We start from the raw sequence: 16,951 nt of genomic DNA, 5'->3' as shown, positions 1-16,951 counted from the left end.
AACTAATGGGGCAACACTAGTGCAGTTCAATCTCATGCGTCTCAGCGCGGGCTGGCATTGCTTCTGCACGGCTGCGCGTGCAAAGCTCATTGGGGACATTGAATCACACGCCACAGATGAAAAAGCAACTGGCCGATTCTTCGAAAGCAAGTCTGGGAACTTCTTTTAGCAATTTCAGATTGGGAATATGGTAATGTCTCAACGTAAAGAACCTCACTTCCTTTCAGATTTGTTTCATTCCAGTACAGCAGGCTGGCTTACTCACATGGCAGCCCTCTGGCCCTGGAACAATCTGCTGTAGTCGTCCTTCAGTCCACAGATGTAACTAACCGCCTCGCCCCACACCTTCTTCAGCATCACCAAGGGAAGCTGGGACTTAGCTTCCCGTACTGGGGAAACAAGACGACAAGCTTCTACATAAGGCTTGGTACATATGAAGGAAGAACAAACTGAAGACATTTTTGAACCAAAACGATGGAAGGAGGACAATTTTGTTTTTGCCCAAAAAACTACCTCTAATTGCATGAGCTTGTAATCCGATCCAAATCGGCATAACATCTCAAAATATTTATCAGCGGGCAGAGAAGACGGTACTCACCAATAGCGTTGACTTTATCAGGCAGTTGTCTAGCACTGAAGGGACCAGAGTACTTGGTGAGGCTCTTGTCAAACAAATAGATGATGTAACTGTCCCAGCCTCGCTGCACAACACACAAAGCACACACAATCACTTTACATGGGGGTCAAATGCTAAACATGTTAATGCTGAAGAGGTAAGTAAGATGTACAATGTGTTGCATCGAAACCTGCCCGACGACTCAAAATGAATTCTTCCGCTGCTCTATCGTTTGCTACATACTTCAGTCCGAGACAGCCGTCATTTAAGTTGTTTGTGGTGACGTCAAAATGAGGGGTGTTGTACAAAACAAAGTTATAAGCGATTGGATCATCCCGAACCAAACAGTATCAATCCCAATGACACATTTTTCAAAACGTCGCTTTTACCCACGTGTGTTTTGGCTCTGGCCCAACATATCGGTTTCTGCGACCAATCAGACGGTCTAGAACGGATTTCCATTCTAGAAATTGTCAGGGAGGTACTCCGATCCAGACTCACTGCGGAGAACAAACTAACGTCCGTGGGCGTGGTGTAGCGTTTGGCCGGAGCAAGGAGTTTGGGAAGCCAGGCAATCAAAACTACATTCTAACAAATAACATTACACCAACGAAGTAGCAGAGTGGAACCAAAAGGAGTCTTACCACCCCGTCAAGGACACACTGGGCTGCAGCCTTCCTGGGGTCCAGCGACACCCCCGTCTCCTGCAAAAGCTCCTGGTTGACCAGCTCAATCTTGGTCTCCGTCTCGATGCGGCGCTGCAGGCTATGGAGGCTCTCCTCTGGGACCAGTTGGAAGGAGTGGACCTGGGCTGTGGTCATGTTTAGGATGTGGACAACCTGCAAATGAGAGAGAATATATGGGTAAAATAAAGGAAGCCGACTGGCTAGCAGATTGAGTCAATCCAAAATATCAAGCACTGACAGTCAAACTTAACATTTTGCTGAAAAAGTATATTAATTGCACATTCACTTACAGAGGAAAAATAAAGAGTTCATTGAATTTTGCCTATGAGACCAAACCAAATAAATGAGGCCAGCCTTGACAGAGAATCTCAAACACTATGGTCAGCTCAAGAAATACAGTATGATACATTACAGAACTAACCTTCATGCATAATATTTGTTCCAGCACTTCAAAGCACTGGGGTTTCTTGCTGTCAGCGTTGGTCTTGCCTCCTCTCTGGATAGGATCCCATTTCAGCATCAGCTGAAGCAGCATCTCCATGCGCTCCAGCAGTGTCCTGAATGAGCACAGCGCAAATTAACATTGCCCCCGGTGGAGGGGAAATAAATAGGTTCACTCTATACAGGTCATGGGTCGTTTCTCTCGAGTTAAGAGTCCCGGTTTTCAAATTTCAAGTTATGCTACTCAATGAGGTGAAACGTTTAGAATGTTGTCATAAATTGAGCTGACACGATTCACTGTTCTACATGACAGAAAATCAAAAGTTTGGACACACCGACTCATTCAAGGGTTTTTCTTTATTTTTTTACATTGTAGAATAATAGTGAAGACATCAAAACTATGAAATAACACATGGAATCATTTAGTAACCAAAACACTGTTATATGAAAATATATTTGAGATTTTTCAATGTAGCCACCCTTTGCCTTGATGACAGCTTTGCACACTCTTTGCATTCTCTCAACCGGCTTCATGAGGTAGTCACCTGGAATGCATTTCAATTAACAGGTGTGCCTTGTTAAAAGTTAATTTGTGGAATTTCTTTCCTTCCTAATGCGTTTGAGCCAATCAGATGTGTTGTGACAAGGTAGGGGTGACATACAGAAGATAGCCCTATTTGGTAAAAGACCAAGTCCATATTATGGCAAGAACAGCTCAAATATCCAAAGAGAAACAGTCTATCATCACTTTAAGACATGAAGCTCAGTCAATACGGAAGATTAAGAACTTTGAAACTTTCTTCAAGTTCAGTCGCAAAAACCATCAAGCGCTATGATGAAACTGGCTCTCAGAGGACCGCCACAGCAAAGACCAGAGTTACCTCTGCTGCAGTGGATAAGATCAATAGAGTTACCAGCCTCAGAAATCGGCAAATTAACTGCAACTCAGATTGCAGCCCAAATAAATGCTTCAAAGTTCAAGTAACAGACACATCTCAACATGATCTGTTCAGAGGAGACTGCGTGAATCAGGCCTTCATGGTCGAACTGCTGCAAAGAAACCACACCAATAAGAGACTCGCTTGGGCCAAAAAACATGAGCATTGGACATTAGACTGGTGGAAATCTGTCCTTTGGTCTGATGAGTCCAAATTTTAGATTTTTGGTTCCAACCGTCGTGTCTTTGTGAGGCGCAGAGTAGGCGAACGGATGATCTCCCCATGTGTGGTTCCCACCGCGAAGCATGGAGGAGGTGGTGTGATGCTACTTTGCTGGTGACACTGTCAGTGCTTTATTTAGAATTCAAGGCACACTTAACCAGCATGGCTACCACAGCATTCTGCAGCGATATGCAATCCCATCTGGTTTGCGCTTAGTGGGACTATCATTTGTTTTTCAACAGGACAATGACTCAAAACACCCCTTCAGGCTGTTTAAGGGCTATTTGACCAAGAATGAGAGTGATGCAGTACTGCATCAGATGGCCTGGCCTCCACAATCATCTGACCTCAACCGAATTGAGATGGTTTGGGATGAGTTGGACGCAGAGTGAAGGAAAAGCAGCCAACAAGTGCTCAGCATATGTGGGAACTGCTTCAAGACTGTTGGAAAAGCATTCGAGGTGACTTCATGAAGCTGGTTCAGAGAATGCCAAGAGTGTGCAAAGCTGTCATCAACACAATGGGTGGCTACTTTAAAGAATCTCAAATATAAAATATATTTTGATTTGTTCAACACTTCTTTTAGTTACTACATGATTCCATATGTGTTATTTCATAGTTTGTGTCTTCCTTATTATTCTACAATGTAGAAAAAAGTACAAATAACGAAAAACCCTTAAATGAGTAGGTGTGTCCAAACTTTTGACTGGTACTGTGTGTGTGTCTATATATCTCAATGCTCTGTTACATGACACCCTACTGAACAGGCCCCTGGTTTCCCAGGTAGAAATATGTCTGTGGCTAAAGGTTATGATGAAAACCAGCATACACATCCTTCGAGGACCCTGCTATACATAAAGATGTTAGGCGACAAGTAGTTAATAACGCCATCAGAATGAAGTGTGTGATGGCGTCGGACCTGCTTAGATTGTTGGGGTATGGTAGATGTGTGGAGAATCTGACTTCCCCATTCAATTCCTCCACAGCCATGATGTCTTTGGGACCTTTGCTCCGCACTTTGCTGGCCCTGAGGAATAACAACATTGAAATGGCTATTTAGGATGGTTACCTAGTGCCCCTTGGAGGATCATTTAGAATTAAAACTAGCACTTGAAAACTGTGTTAATGTATTAATTTCCTTCGGGGTTGGGGGACACAATCAAATACAGAGGGACAACTACCATTGGACCGGCTGAAGATTGTGCAGAAACGGCCGGAATCCACAGCTGCATTCAAATATCATTGTGCCAAAACTCCAGTAGTCCACTGTGACAGTGTAAGGCTTATTCTCAAATAGCTCAGGTGCCTGGGGAAAGGATATGCAACGTATCAATATGTATGTCCGGTTTTAACAAACAAACAAAGACAGTGGTGTAGCGTTGAATCAATAGGAATCCAGGAGTGCTTGCGGGGGGATGGATATGATGCTCACCAAGTACTGCAGTGTTCCCACAAAAGAGGTGCACAGACTCCCCTGGTCCAAGTCTTTGGCATAGCCCAAGTCTATGATTTTGTGAACCAACTGAACAAGGAAAAACATGAGAAATAGTAACATTGAAAGATGAACAGTAATCTTTCAAAATAACAATGTCACCATAGTCGATTTCACACTTTACAACACCAATAGCACAAAAATGTAGACTGTTTTAAAACGGAGCATGGCGATACATTCTGTGTGCTGGTCCATAAATATTGGGTTACCTTTCCGTTGACATCCTGCAGCACTACATTTTCTGGTTTAAGGTCTCTGTGTATGATCTTGTTTTCATGTAAATACTGGATGCCTGAACCTGTTAAGACCATTCAGAAAATCAGCTCTATGCAGAGCAACGATTGACACAATACAACGGTGTGGTACAGTACATACCGACGTCATTAAGCAGGGAAAGCACTTCACTTTCTTTCAGTCCACAGCAATTTTCTGGCTTGCTCAGCATCTGTCAAATTCAACCATTAACACATTGTTAGACAAATGCCTGCTAATATGAAGAAAAAAATGTATACTTCAGACCTCATGACAGAGCAAGCCCCCAATTTTGTTGTCGTGCCCTTCCGCGAGGCATTTAGCACTTAACTACTCCAGGGGCACTGCGACGTGGCTAACCGTGTGTTTCTAACCCCCCAGGAGAGTATGTAGGTGCCACGGGGTTTCAAATCAGAATTACATATTTACGTGGACTTTAAGGAAAATTGACAAGTAAGTATTAATCCTCTACAGTCCACCTTTCTGAGGTCTCCCTTGGAGCAGTACTCCATGGCCAGCAGTGGAAGGTCGTTTAAGGCAATGTGCTTCATCTCCTCTGGCACGTCTCGCGCTGTCACTACGTTGAGATTATTCAACCTGAATATGAAAGAGATAAGAAAAACATTGTACTTGATACTAACAAGAAGCAAATGCCGATATGTCAATGTATCAGTGAAAAGGTAGAAGTCACACTGTTCAAATGTGTGTGGCGTTCAATGGTGTACAAAGGATAATACGATGAAGACAAACTTTTTCATGATCTGGATCTCTCTGCTCCATCTGTCTTTGTTTCTTGGTATTAACTCCAGACGACACATTTTCACTGCTATTTTTTCCGATGTGTCCTTGGAAACAAGGGGGGGGGAAAGTATCATCTATTATCTTGATTGAACCTGTAACAGCTGGTTAATTCAACAGATGTGTACTTATGAATTCACAGAGGGAAAAATACAAAACAGTACAGTATTCCAAAAGTTATTTTTAGGCTACGAAGTGTTTCTCTCAACTGGTGGCCATTGGACCTATGATACATTATCTTATTATTATTTATTTTTTCAAATACAGATCAACAATTTACATTCTTACATCATACTAAACAGAACGTTATGATACATTATCTGCCACCCAGTCAGGCCTACTGTTTACATCTAGGAAGTGGTTGACAACCTTTCACCTACTTGTAAACATATCTCCAGATCTGATTTGGCAGCAGGATGTGTAGCTACCTTTATTCTAATCCAGAATAACTAGGGTTAACTATAGAAATGTTGCTAACATTCGCTAGCTAGTTGGAATACTTACATGATTTTGATACAGGTAGACATGGGCAAAACTGCCCATGCCCAATCTCTCTTTGAATTCCCAGTCTCCACAGTTTTGGTTTTGTCTGAAAGGAGGCTTATCCATTGCTGTAACGTTAATAACATGAACGATTAATGTTACATTTGGCTATGCAAATTGGCAACATGTATAGTTAGCCAGCTATGCTGTAAATCAAGCATTTACTAGCTAACTGTTAGCTTGATAGCTAAGCTACTTATAACAGCTAACGTTAGTGGTGGTAGCTAACGTTAGCTAGCTAAACAACTTTCAAGTTTGCCTTACTAGTACCTTCAACTTAGCTCCACCGTCAGATGATGTCCGTAAAGAAAACGTATTAATAGCCAATATAGACGTTTAAACTTTACAATCGCCCATATTTTCCTCGCAGGGTTGCACCCATGACTGTTCAACGAAGCTCGTAGACGAAGTAAACATAGCTACCGTTAGCTAGCTAGCTCGTTGGACAGACAGCTAGCTGACGCTGCTGGCTATCAAAACTGGGGAACTATTGGAGTAATACTATAATCTAAGATAAGTATTACGTTACTTTGCTATTTCATACGAGAGTCATTGGCTGTTTTTTCCAGAAAAATAAAGATAATCTTATTGTGTCTGACCAATGCACCTAGACATGAATGTGCGCTTTCCCAGATGTGACGTCACCAACAAACCCGGCAGCTTTTCTGAATTTAAAAAATGAAACGGGGGCCAGGGGCCTCATTTATTTACGCTGACTGTGATGGTTTAATATTCGCGAAATAGTTAGGATAGTCTACCATTCACTCCATCTCTTATTTAATTGGAACCACTTCACAGTAGCAAATAGATTAAGCCATGTCAAGTATTTTGCTCTATTTGACCCGAACTGAAGCGCAGTTTACAGTTTCTCAGTCGCTTTGGTGCATTTCTTAGATCAAAAGTGCAATTCTTGATACTACTTGCACAAATTCCAAATCATCTAGTCACTTGTGCACATCATTAAAGCAATTTCTTATTCCTTTGAACAAATTGCAATTGATAATGTACAAGTGTCAGCTTTTTTCCACATTATCAATTGCTCATGTCATGTTGATCAAAATTTACATTTACATTTAAGTCATTTAGCAGACGCTCTTATCCAGAGCGACTTACAAATTGGTGCATTCACCTTATGACATCCAGTGGAACAGCCACTTTACAATAGTGCATCAAGATCTTTTAAGGGGGGGGGGGTCAGAAGGATTGCTTTATCCTATCCTAGGTATTCCTTAAAGAGGTGGGGTTTCAGGTGTCTCCGGAAGGTGGTGATTGACTCCGCTGTCCTGGCGTCGTGAGGGAGTTTGTTCCACCATTGGGGGGCCAGAGCAGCGAACAGTTTTGACTGGGCTGAGCGGGAACTGTACTTCCTCAGTGGTAGGGAGGCGAGCAGGCCAGAGGTGGATGAACGCAGTGCCCTTGTTTGGGTGTAGGGCCTGATCAGAGCCTGGAGGTACTGAGGTGCCGTTCTCCTCACAGCTCCGTAGGCAAGCACCATGGTCTTGTAGCGGATGCGAGCTTCGAATGGAAGCCAGTGGAGAGAGCGGAGGAGCGGGGTGACGTGAGAGAACTTGGGAAGGTTGAACACCAGACGGGCTGCGGCGTTCTGGATGAGTTGTAGGGGTTTAATGGCACAGGCAGGGAGCCCAGCCAACAGCGAGTTGCAGTAATCCAGACGGGAGATGACAAGTGCCTGGATTAGGACCTGCGCCGCTTCCTGTGTGAGGCAGGGTCGTACTCTGCGGATGTTGTAGAGCATGAACCTACAGGAACGGGCCACCGCCTTGATGTTAGTTGAGAACGACAGGGTGTTGTCCAGGATCACGCCAAGGTTCTTAGCGCTCTGGGAGGAGGACACAATGGAGTTGTCAACCGTGATGGCGAGATCATGGAACGGGCAGTCCTTCCCCGGGAGGAAGAGCAGCTCCGTCTTGCCGAGGTTCAGCTTGAGGTGGTGATCCGTCATCCACACTGATATGTCTGCCAGACATGCAGAGATGCGATTCGCCACCTGGTCATCAGAAGGGGGAAAGGAGAAGATTAATTGTGTGTCGTCTGCATAGCAATGATAGGAGAGACCACGTGAGGTTATGACAGAGCCAAGTGACTTGGTGTATAGCGAGAATAGGAGAGGGCCTAGAACAGAGCCCTGGGGGACACCAGTGGTGAGAGCGCGTGGTGAGGAGACAGATTCTCGCCACGCTACCTGGTAGGACCGACCTGTCAGGTAGGACGCAATCCAAGCGTGGGCCGCGCCGGAGATGCCCAACTCGGAGAGGGTGGAGAGGAGGATCTGATGGTTCACAGTGTCGAAGGCAGCCGATAGGTCTAGAAGGATGAGAGCAGAGGAGAGAGAGTTAGCTTTAGCAGTGCGGAGCGCCTCCGTGAAACAGAGAAGAGCAGTCTCAGTTGAATGACTAGTCTTGAAACCTGACTGATTTGGATCAAGAAGGTCATTCTGAGAGAGATAGCAGGAGAGCTGGCCAAGGACGGCACGTTCAAGAGTTTTGGAGAGAAAAGAAAGAAGGGATACTGGTCTGTAGTTGTTGACATCGGAGGGATCGAGTGTAGGTTTTTTCAGAAGGGGTGCAACTCTCGCTCTCTTGAAGACGGAAGGGACGTAGCCAGCGGTCAGGGATGAGTTGATGAGCGAGGTGAGGTAAGGGAGAAGGTCTCCGGAAATGGTCTGGAGAAGAGAGGAGGGGATAGGGTCAAGCGGGCAGGTTGTTGGGCGGCCGGCCATCACAAGACGCGAGATTTCATCTGGAGAGAGAGGGGAGAAAGAGGTCAGAGCACAGGGTAGGGCAGTGTGAGCAGAACCAGCGATGTCGTTTGACTTAGCAAACGAGGATCGGATGTCGTCGACCTTCTTTTCAAAATGGTTGACGAAGTCATCTGCAGAGAGGGAGGAGGGGGGGGGAGGGGGAGGAGGATTCAGGAGGGAGGAGAAGGTGGCAAAGAGCTTCCTAGGGTTAGAGGCAGATGCTTGGAATTTAGAGTGGTAGAAAGTGGCTTTAGCAGCAGAGACAGAAGAGGAAAATGTAGAGAGGAGGGAGTGAAAGGATGCCAGGTCCGCAGGGAGGCGAGTTTTCCTCCATTTCCGCTCGGCTGCCCGGAGCCCTGTTCTGTGAGCTCGCAATGAGTCGTCGAGCCACGGAGCGGGAGGGGAGGACCGAGCCGGCCTGGAGGATAGGGGACATAGAGAGTCAAAGGATGCAGAAAGGGAGGAGAGGAGGGTTGAGGAGGCAGAATCAGGAGATAGGTTGGAGAAGGTTTGAGCAGAGGGGAGAGATGATAGGATGGAAGAGGAGAGAGTAGCGGGGGAGAGAGAGCGAAGGTTGGGACGGCGCGATACCATCCGAGTAGGGGCAGTGTGGGAAGTGTTGGATGAGAGCGAGAGGGAAAAGGATACAAGGTAGTGGTCGGAGACTTGGAGGGGAGTTGCAATGTGGTTAGTGGAAGAACAGCATCTAGTAAAGATGAGGTCAAGCGTATTGCCTGCCTTGTGAGTAGGGGGGGAAGGTGAGAGGGTGAGGTCAAAAGAGGAGAGGAGTGGAAAGAAGGAGGCAGAGAGGAATGAGTCAAAGGTAGACGTGGGGAGGTTAAAGTCGCCCAGAACTGTGAGAGGTGAGCCGTCCTCAGGAAAGGAGCTTATCAAGGCATCAAGCTCATTGATGAACTCTCCGAGGGAACCTGGAGGGCGATAAATGAAAAAAATAGTAGATGGTTCTCTGTTGAATAGTCTTACCCCTCAAAACATCTAGGCATTAGTTCCTTGCATAAGCCATTACATGCAAAATTGCTGAACTATTTGTCATAAACTGTCAAGCATAGTTTTACACATTTCTATTAGACCTTTTGTACAAAAACGTGAATTGATGAATCGTGCAGGTGAAATTGACCCTCACTCATGAAGGAATGTAAAGTGTTAGTTCAACCAACAATCAACCAGTTGTCTAAATTGCTCAAAGGTGCATCTCATGAAGAATCAATTGGCAAGCATGTATAGACAGACCACAACACAGAGTTGCAATTTTCCAATAATGGATGGACCAGGAAACGAACAGGGTCAACAGCCAAGAGGAGGAAGAAGAGGAGCAAGGATGCGTGGTGGAAGGCAAAACAGAGGAAGAGGCAGAAGAGGACATAGGCGCATATCTGATGACATAAGGGCCACTATTGTAGACCATGTTGTCAATCATGGCCTGACACTGACTGAGGCGGGTCGAAGGGTACAGCCGAATATTGGGAGATCAACCGTGTCCTCAATAGTTCAAAAGTTTCGAAGAGAGAACAGGTATGTCCACCAATGTACAGTGCACTGTTACTGTATATAAGCAGTATACTGTATACTTCCTACAATGCTTCATATTACAGTAGTCCACTTGTATTTCACAGCATACAGAAATATACTCTATACATACTGCACCTTACATGCACCCACCTGTATGTTTTACAGTAAAATGTGTGTTCGCATAGTTTTTGTCTATGTGAAAGTGTGCGATGCTTCACTGCATTTTTCCCCACATAGGACTGCAAGATTACCTCAAACCGGTGGCAGAGGACGCCTTTTCACACCTCAGGAGGAGGCTATTTGCACCATGGTCCGAGCAAACAATGCCATGAAACTCAGGGAAATACAAAGGACCTGTCACGCCCTGGCCTTAGTATTCTTTGTTTTCGTTATGTTTTTTAGTTAGGTCAGGGTGTGACATGGGGAATATATGTGTTTTGTATTGTATAGGGGTGTTGTATGTGTATGGGGCAGAGTAGAGTGTAGTTGTCTAGTTATGTCTATGGCTGCCTAGATTGGTTCTCAGAGACAGCTGTCATTCATTGTCTCTGATTGGGAAACATATTTAAGGCAGCCATAGGCAGTAGGCTTTTGTGTGTAGTTGTCTATGTTGAACGTTTGTTGCTTGTCTGTGCACTTAAGTTATTTAGCTTCACGGTTGTTTTGTTTAGTTTGTATTCAGTGTTCGTTTCGTGGTTTTCCTTTCTCAATAAAGGAGAAATGTATTTTGCACACGCTGCGCCTTGGTCCTCTCTCTCACACATAGACGATCGTGACAGGACCATTATAGAAGACAACGATGTCTTTGAAAACATCCATACGGTTAGCATCTCAACCATCGACAGGGTGCTGCATAGAAACCAGATGAGTATGAAACAGCTGTAACGTGTACCATTCCAAAGGAATGAGGACAGAGTTAAGGAGCTACGGTACCAGTATGTACAGGTAAAACATATATCTATGTAACTACTTTACAGCAACATTTTATAGTGATACATAGTACAGTAAGCATAAACTGCACACATTTCCATTGCTGTGGAAGGAACATGCAATATATGTACATTTTATGTCACTCTTCCTTACCAAAACAAATTCAACTGTGTGTTCTGGGATATAGCGTATAATGGAGTTGGAATCAAGTGAACCCTCTCACAACTTTGTATATGTGGATGAGGCTGGCTTCAACCTGACCAAATGCAGAAGGCGGGGTCGGAATATCATCGGTCACAGAGCTACTGTGGATTTGCCAGGCCAACAGGGAGGAAATATCAGCATGTGTGCTGCTATTTCAGAGCATGGTGTCCTAACCCATATCCCCCTTATAGGGCCATACAACACCCAGCATCTACTCAACTTTTTAGAGACTCTCTACAGGTGTCACGCCCTGGCCTTAGTATTCTTTGTTTTCTTTATTATTTTAGTTAGGTCAGGGTGTGACATGGGGAATGTTTGTGTTTTGTTGGTTTTGGGTGATTCTATGGTAAAGGGGTTGTTGGGTGTAGGATATGGGTTTGTGTTGAGTTCATGTGTCTAGCGTTGTCTATGTATGTTTAGTTATCTAGGAGAGTCTATGGTTACCTGAATGAGTTCCCAATTAGAGACAGCTGATTTCGGTTGTCTCTGATTGGGAGCCTTATTTAGGGTAGCCATAGGCTTTCATTTGTTGTGAGTAGTTGTCTATGTGATACGTTTGTAGCCAGTGTGTGCACATCGTTGTTTAGCTTCACGATCGTTTTCTTGTTTTGTTTAGTGTGTAAGTGTTTTTGTTTCGTTTTGCCTTCTTCGTCAATAAAAGGAGATGGCTTATTTTCCTAAAGCTGCGTTTTGGTCCGTCAATCCTCCACACGATCGTGACAGAACTACTCACCAATACAGGACCAAGCGGCATGGAAAGCGGAAACAGGACCCACCTACACAGGATTCGTGGACATGGGAGGAGATACTGGATGGTAAGGGGCCGTGGGCACAACCGGGAGAATATCGCCTTCCTCGTGAAGAGCTGGAGGCAGCTAAAGCCGAGAGGAGGCGATATGAGGAGGCAGCACGGAGACAAGGCTGGAAGCCCGTGAGTACAACCCAAAAATTTCTTGGGGGGGGCCTTAAAGGGAGTGTGGCGAAGTCAGGTAGGAAACCTGCGCCTACTCCCTGTACTTACCGTGGAGAGCGAGAGTACGGGCAGACACCGTGTTACGCAGTAGAGCGCACGGTGTCTCCTGTACGCGTGCATAGCCCGGTTCGGTACATTCCAGCTCCACGTATCGGCCGGGCTAGACTGAGCGTTGAGCCATATGTCATGAAGCCGGCCCAACGCATCTGGTCACCAGTGCGTCTCCTCGGGCCGGCGTACATGGCACCAGCCTTACGCATGGTGTCCCCGGTTCGCCTACATAGGCCGGTGCGGGTTATTCCACCTCCCCGCACTGGTCAGGCGACGGGGAGCATACAACCAGGTAAGGTTGGGCAGGCTCGGCGTTCAAGGGAGCCAGTACGCCTGCACGGTCCGGTATTTCCGGCGCCACCTCCCCGCCCCAACCCAGTACCACCAGTGCCTCCTCCACGCACTAGCCATATGGTGCGTGTCTCCAGCCCTTTACCACCAGTGCCTAAACCACGCACCAAGCCTCCTGTGTGTCCCCAGAGTCCTGTGCGTCCTGTTGCTGCTCCCCGCACTAGCCCTGAGATGCGTGTCCCCAGCCCGGTGCCACCAGTCCCGGCACCACGCACCAGGCCTACAGTGCGCCTCAGCCGGCAGGAGTCTGCCATCTGCACAGCGATGCCTGAACTGCCCGTCTGCCAAGCGCCATCTGAGCCATCCGTCTCCCCAGCGCCATCTGAGCCATCCGTCTCCCCAGCGCCATCTGAGCCATCCGTCTCCCCAGCGCCGTCTGAGCCATCCGTCTGCCATGAGCCTGCAAAGCCGCCCGTCTGCCATGAGCCTGCAAAGCCGCCCGTCTGCCATGAGCCTACAGAGCCGTCCGCCAGACAGGAGCCGCTAGAGCCGCCCGCCAGACAGGAGCCGCTAGAGCCGCCCGCCAGACAGGAGCCGCTAGAGCCGCCCGCCAGACAGGAGCCGCTAGAGCCGCCCGCCAGACAGGAGCCGCTAGAGCCGCCCGCCAGACAGGAGCCGCTAGAGCCGCCCGCCAGACAGGAGCCGCTAGAGCCGCCCGCCAGACAGGAGCCGCTAGAGCCGCCCGCCAGACAGGAGCCGCTAGAGCCGCCCGCCAGACAGGAGCCGCTAGAGCCGCCCGCCAGACAGGAGCCGCTAGAGCCGCCCGCCAGACAGGAGCCGCCAGAGCCGCCCGCCAGACAGGAGCCGCCAGAGCCGCCCGCCAGACAGGATCTGCCAGAGCCGCCCGCCAGACAGGATCTGCCAGAGCCGCCAACCAGACAGGATCTGCCAGAGCCGCCAACCAGACAGGATCTGCCAGAGCCGCCAACCAGACAGGATCTGCCAGAGCCGCCAACCAGACAGGATCTGCCAGAGCCGCCAACCAGACAGGATCTGCCAGAGCCGCCAACCAGACAGGATCTGCCAGAGCCGCCAACCAGACAGGATCTGCCAGAGCAGTCAGCCAGCCATGAGCAGCCAGATCCGTCAGCTAGCCATGAGCAGCCAGATCCGTCAGCTAGCCATGAGCAGCCAGATCCGTCAGCCAGCCATGAGCAGCCAGATCCGTCAGCCAGCCATGAGCAGCCAGATCCGTCAGCCAGCCATGAGCAGCCAGATCCGTCAGCCAGCCATGAGCAGCCAGATCCGTCAGCCAGCCATGAGCAGCCAGATCCGTCAGCCAGCCATGAGCAGCCAGATCCGTCAGCTAGCCATGAGCAGCCAGATCCGTCAGCTAGCCATGAGCAGCCAGATCAGTCAGCCATGAGCAGCCAGATCAGTCAGCCATGAGCAGCCAGATCCGTCAGTCAGCCATGAGCAGCCAGATCCGTCAGTCAGCCATGAGCAGCCAGATCCGTCAGCTAGCCATGAGCAGCCAGATCCGTCAGCTAGCCATGAGCAGCCAGATCCGTCAGCTAGCCATGAGCAGCCAGATCCGTCAGCTAGCCATGAGCAGCCAGATCCGTCAGCTAGCCATGAGCAGCCAGATCCGTCAGCTAGCCATGAGCAGCCAGATCCGTCAGCTAGCCATGAGCAGCCAGATCCGTCAGCCAGCCATGAGCAGCCAGATCCGTCAGCCAGCCATGGGCCGTCCCTCAGTCCGGAGCTGCAGTCCCTCAGTCCGGAGCTGCCGTTCCTCAGTCCGGAGCTGCCGTTCCTCAGTCCGGAGCTGCCCCTTATCCTGGTGCTGCCCCTTATCCTGGTGCTGTCCCTTACCCTGGTACTGCCCCTTAGTTCGGAGCTGCCCCTGACCCTGGTACTGCCCCTTACCCTGGTACTGCCCCTTACCCTGGTACTGCCCCTTAGTCCGGAGCTGCCCCTTAGTCCGGAACTGCCCCTTAATGCAGTGGGGTTAATGTGGAGGGGGGTCATTTGGAGGAAGCTAAGGAGGCGGTTAGGGACTGTGGTGACGTGGGGACCACGACCAGAGCCGGAGCCGCCACCGTGGATGGAAGCCCACCCAGACCCTCCCCTAGACTGGTTAATGGTGCGCCCGGAGTTCGCACCTTAAGGGGGGGGTTATGTCACGCCCTGGCCTTAGTATTCTTTGTTTTCTTTATTATTTTAGTTAGGTCAGGGTGTGACATGGGGAATGTTTGTGTTTTGTTGGTTTTGGGTGATTCTATGGTAAAGGGGTTGTTGGGTGTAGGATATGGGTTTGTGTTGAGTTCATGTGTCTAGCGTTGTCTATGTATGTTTAGTTATCTAGGAGAGTCTATGGTTACCTGAATGAGTTCCCAATTAGAGACAGCTGATTTCGGTTGTCTCTGATTGGGAGCCTTATTTAGGGTAGCCATAGGCTTTCATTTGTTGTGAGTAGTTGTCTATGTGATACGTTTGTAGCCAGTGTGTGCACATCGTTGTTTAGCTTCACGATCGTTTTCTTGTTTTGTTTAGTGTGTAAGTGTTTTTGTTTCGTTTTGCCTTCTTCGTCAATAAAAGGAGATGGCTTATTTTCCTAAAGCTGCGTTTTGGTCCGTCAATCCTCCACACGATCGTGACAACAGGGCTCTCATCCCCGATGATGAGGGGTCTGTTTAGAGAGGATTTGCCAAAGTATGTGGTCATTTGTGATAATGTGAGGTTCCATCGATCAAACATCATAAGGCAATGGTTTGTGACCCACCCGAGGATGCTCATAGAATTCCTCCCACCTTATTCACCATTCCTTAACCCAATTGAGGAGTTATTTTCAGCATGGAAGGGGAAGGTGTACGATCGTCAGCCACACACACATGACCCTACTGGCTGCAATGGATGCAGCATGTGAGGGCATCACAGTAGACGCCTGCAGAGGATGAGAAGAAGGCAGAAGGCATTCCAAAAGATTCTTTCCACGTTGCATTGGAAGGGAAAATATCCGGTGTGATGTGGATGAGAATGTGGGCCGACAGACAGGAACGTCTGGATGTGTAGAGACAGCACAACAGTGCTGCGGGCAAAGTTGTGCCTTAGGGGTGGTTTCCTGTGTTTCTTTCTAATTTAGTTTTTTTTCGTTTGTTCCCCTTGGGTTGTCCAGTCTTTCAATCAATAACCCACATACAGTAATATGTAAATAGTACTGTTGAAATTGATATATGCCATAGAAGTGCAGCCTTGTGCATTTTCAATACAGTAACTGTCATCCAAACTGTAGCCTAAGTTTACATCAGGTAATACTGTCAAAGTACACAGTTACATTGACAACATGCCTAAACATTTTGACGACCTTGTTCGTGAACAATGACTCAATGACTTATCATTCTGATGACACTGACATGATCATTGGCATGAATATTTACTTTTGAGAGATGTACTAAGGATTTTTAGTGATAGACTAGCTTTAGAAACATATCTATTGTATATTGCAGTTTGTACAAATTATTCTGAGAAATGCACTTATTATTTTGCACATGTTAGGAATGGTGAAAAATGCACCAAAGCGACTGAAAAACTGTAGAACAGACGGTTCACCTTTTACATTGACATTTGACATTTGTAGGCTACTGCATCTGAATACTGTAATGTTACATTTCTTCAGTAGACAATATTTAATTTATTAACATTGTACATATACAGTATCATAACCATTGTAGAATACATTCCTCACCTTTGCTGGCCATGATGAGTTCATATTCCCGAAGTAGCCATACAGCGAATTACCATGCACATCTCTCATTGGGCCTATTAGATATTGTAATTTCAAGTTTTTGCGTCAAAGGGAGCGCGGTTCATAAATTACAGTTGAATAGACAGTTGATATTTTGCATTGAAGTGTATAGACTACCACTAAGTAGACCTGTAGCCTGCTTGTGCAGTCTTCTCAGAAATGGCACACGCAGATATTTATTAAATATACGCAGCGGTTATAATTGAGCTCCTGGTGAGGACTAGATGGTATAAAGCTAAGGACATTTACTTTTCGTAGAAGGTTAGGAGAACTTACGCAGCAGGTTAAGATAATTAACCTAGCAGGTTAGGATAATTAGGTTAAGGTTAGGACAATAGTTCGTTTTAGGGTTCGTTAACGTTCTCCCAGAAAATACCCAAAAAGTTTTTGGACGATTTATGCATCACTTCCGTCC

The 16,951-nt window shown here is 47.2% G+C and overlaps 2 protein-coding genes across 4 annotated transcripts in view; both read right to left on the bottom strand.

Moving 5' to 3' along the window:
- Positions 1-16,951, bottom strand: part of LOC129857014 (inhibitor of nuclear factor kappa-B kinase subunit alpha-like) — a 31,462-nt gene that overhangs the window by 6,299 nt on the left and 8,212 nt on the right. Inside the window, exons 2-14 of one of the 3 annotated variants that reach the window (XM_055924873.1) lie at positions 8,206-8,748; positions 5,950-6,056; positions 5,398-5,492; positions 5,127-5,244; positions 4,771-4,840; positions 4,605-4,693; positions 4,336-4,425; positions 4,085-4,209; positions 3,823-3,930; positions 1,724-1,859; positions 1,261-1,455; positions 599-701; positions 266-389 (exon numbers count right to left, since the gene is read on the bottom strand). In XM_055924873.1, coding sequence (XP_055780848.1) covers positions 266-389; positions 599-701; positions 1,261-1,455; positions 1,724-1,859; positions 3,823-3,930; positions 4,085-4,209; positions 4,336-4,425; positions 4,605-4,693; positions 4,771-4,840; positions 5,127-5,244; positions 5,398-5,492; positions 5,950-6,056; positions 8,206-8,728 — 1,883 coding nt within the window. In that variant the 5' untranslated portion in view covers positions 8,729-8,748. Of the gene's footprint in view, positions 1-265; positions 390-598; positions 702-1,260; positions 1,456-1,723; positions 1,860-3,822; positions 3,931-4,084; positions 4,210-4,335; positions 4,426-4,604; positions 4,694-4,770; positions 4,841-5,126; positions 5,245-5,397; positions 5,493-5,949; positions 6,057-6,258; positions 6,974-7,117; positions 7,137-8,205; positions 8,749-16,951 lie in introns of those variants that run through there. The other 2 variants (XM_055924887.1, XM_055924879.1) reach the window with 2 other exon arrangements.
- LOC129856999 (uncharacterized) overlaps positions 8,659-16,951 on the bottom strand; it is a 76,859-nt gene continuing 68,566 nt past the window's right edge. The window contains exon 18 of the mRNA XM_055924854.1: positions 8,659-8,748. Coding sequence (XP_055780829.1) covers positions 8,745-8,748 — 4 coding nt within the window. The 3' untranslated portion in view covers positions 8,659-8,744. The remainder of the gene's footprint in view (positions 8,749-16,951) is intronic.

This window comes from Salvelinus fontinalis, chromosome 1 (assembly GCF_029448725.1).
Source record: "Salvelinus fontinalis isolate EN_2023a chromosome 1, ASM2944872v1, whole genome shotgun sequence".
NCBI lineage: Eukaryota > Metazoa > Chordata > Actinopteri > Salmoniformes > Salmonidae > Salvelinus > Salvelinus fontinalis.
This window is presented reverse-complemented; position numbering and strand designations above follow the sequence as displayed.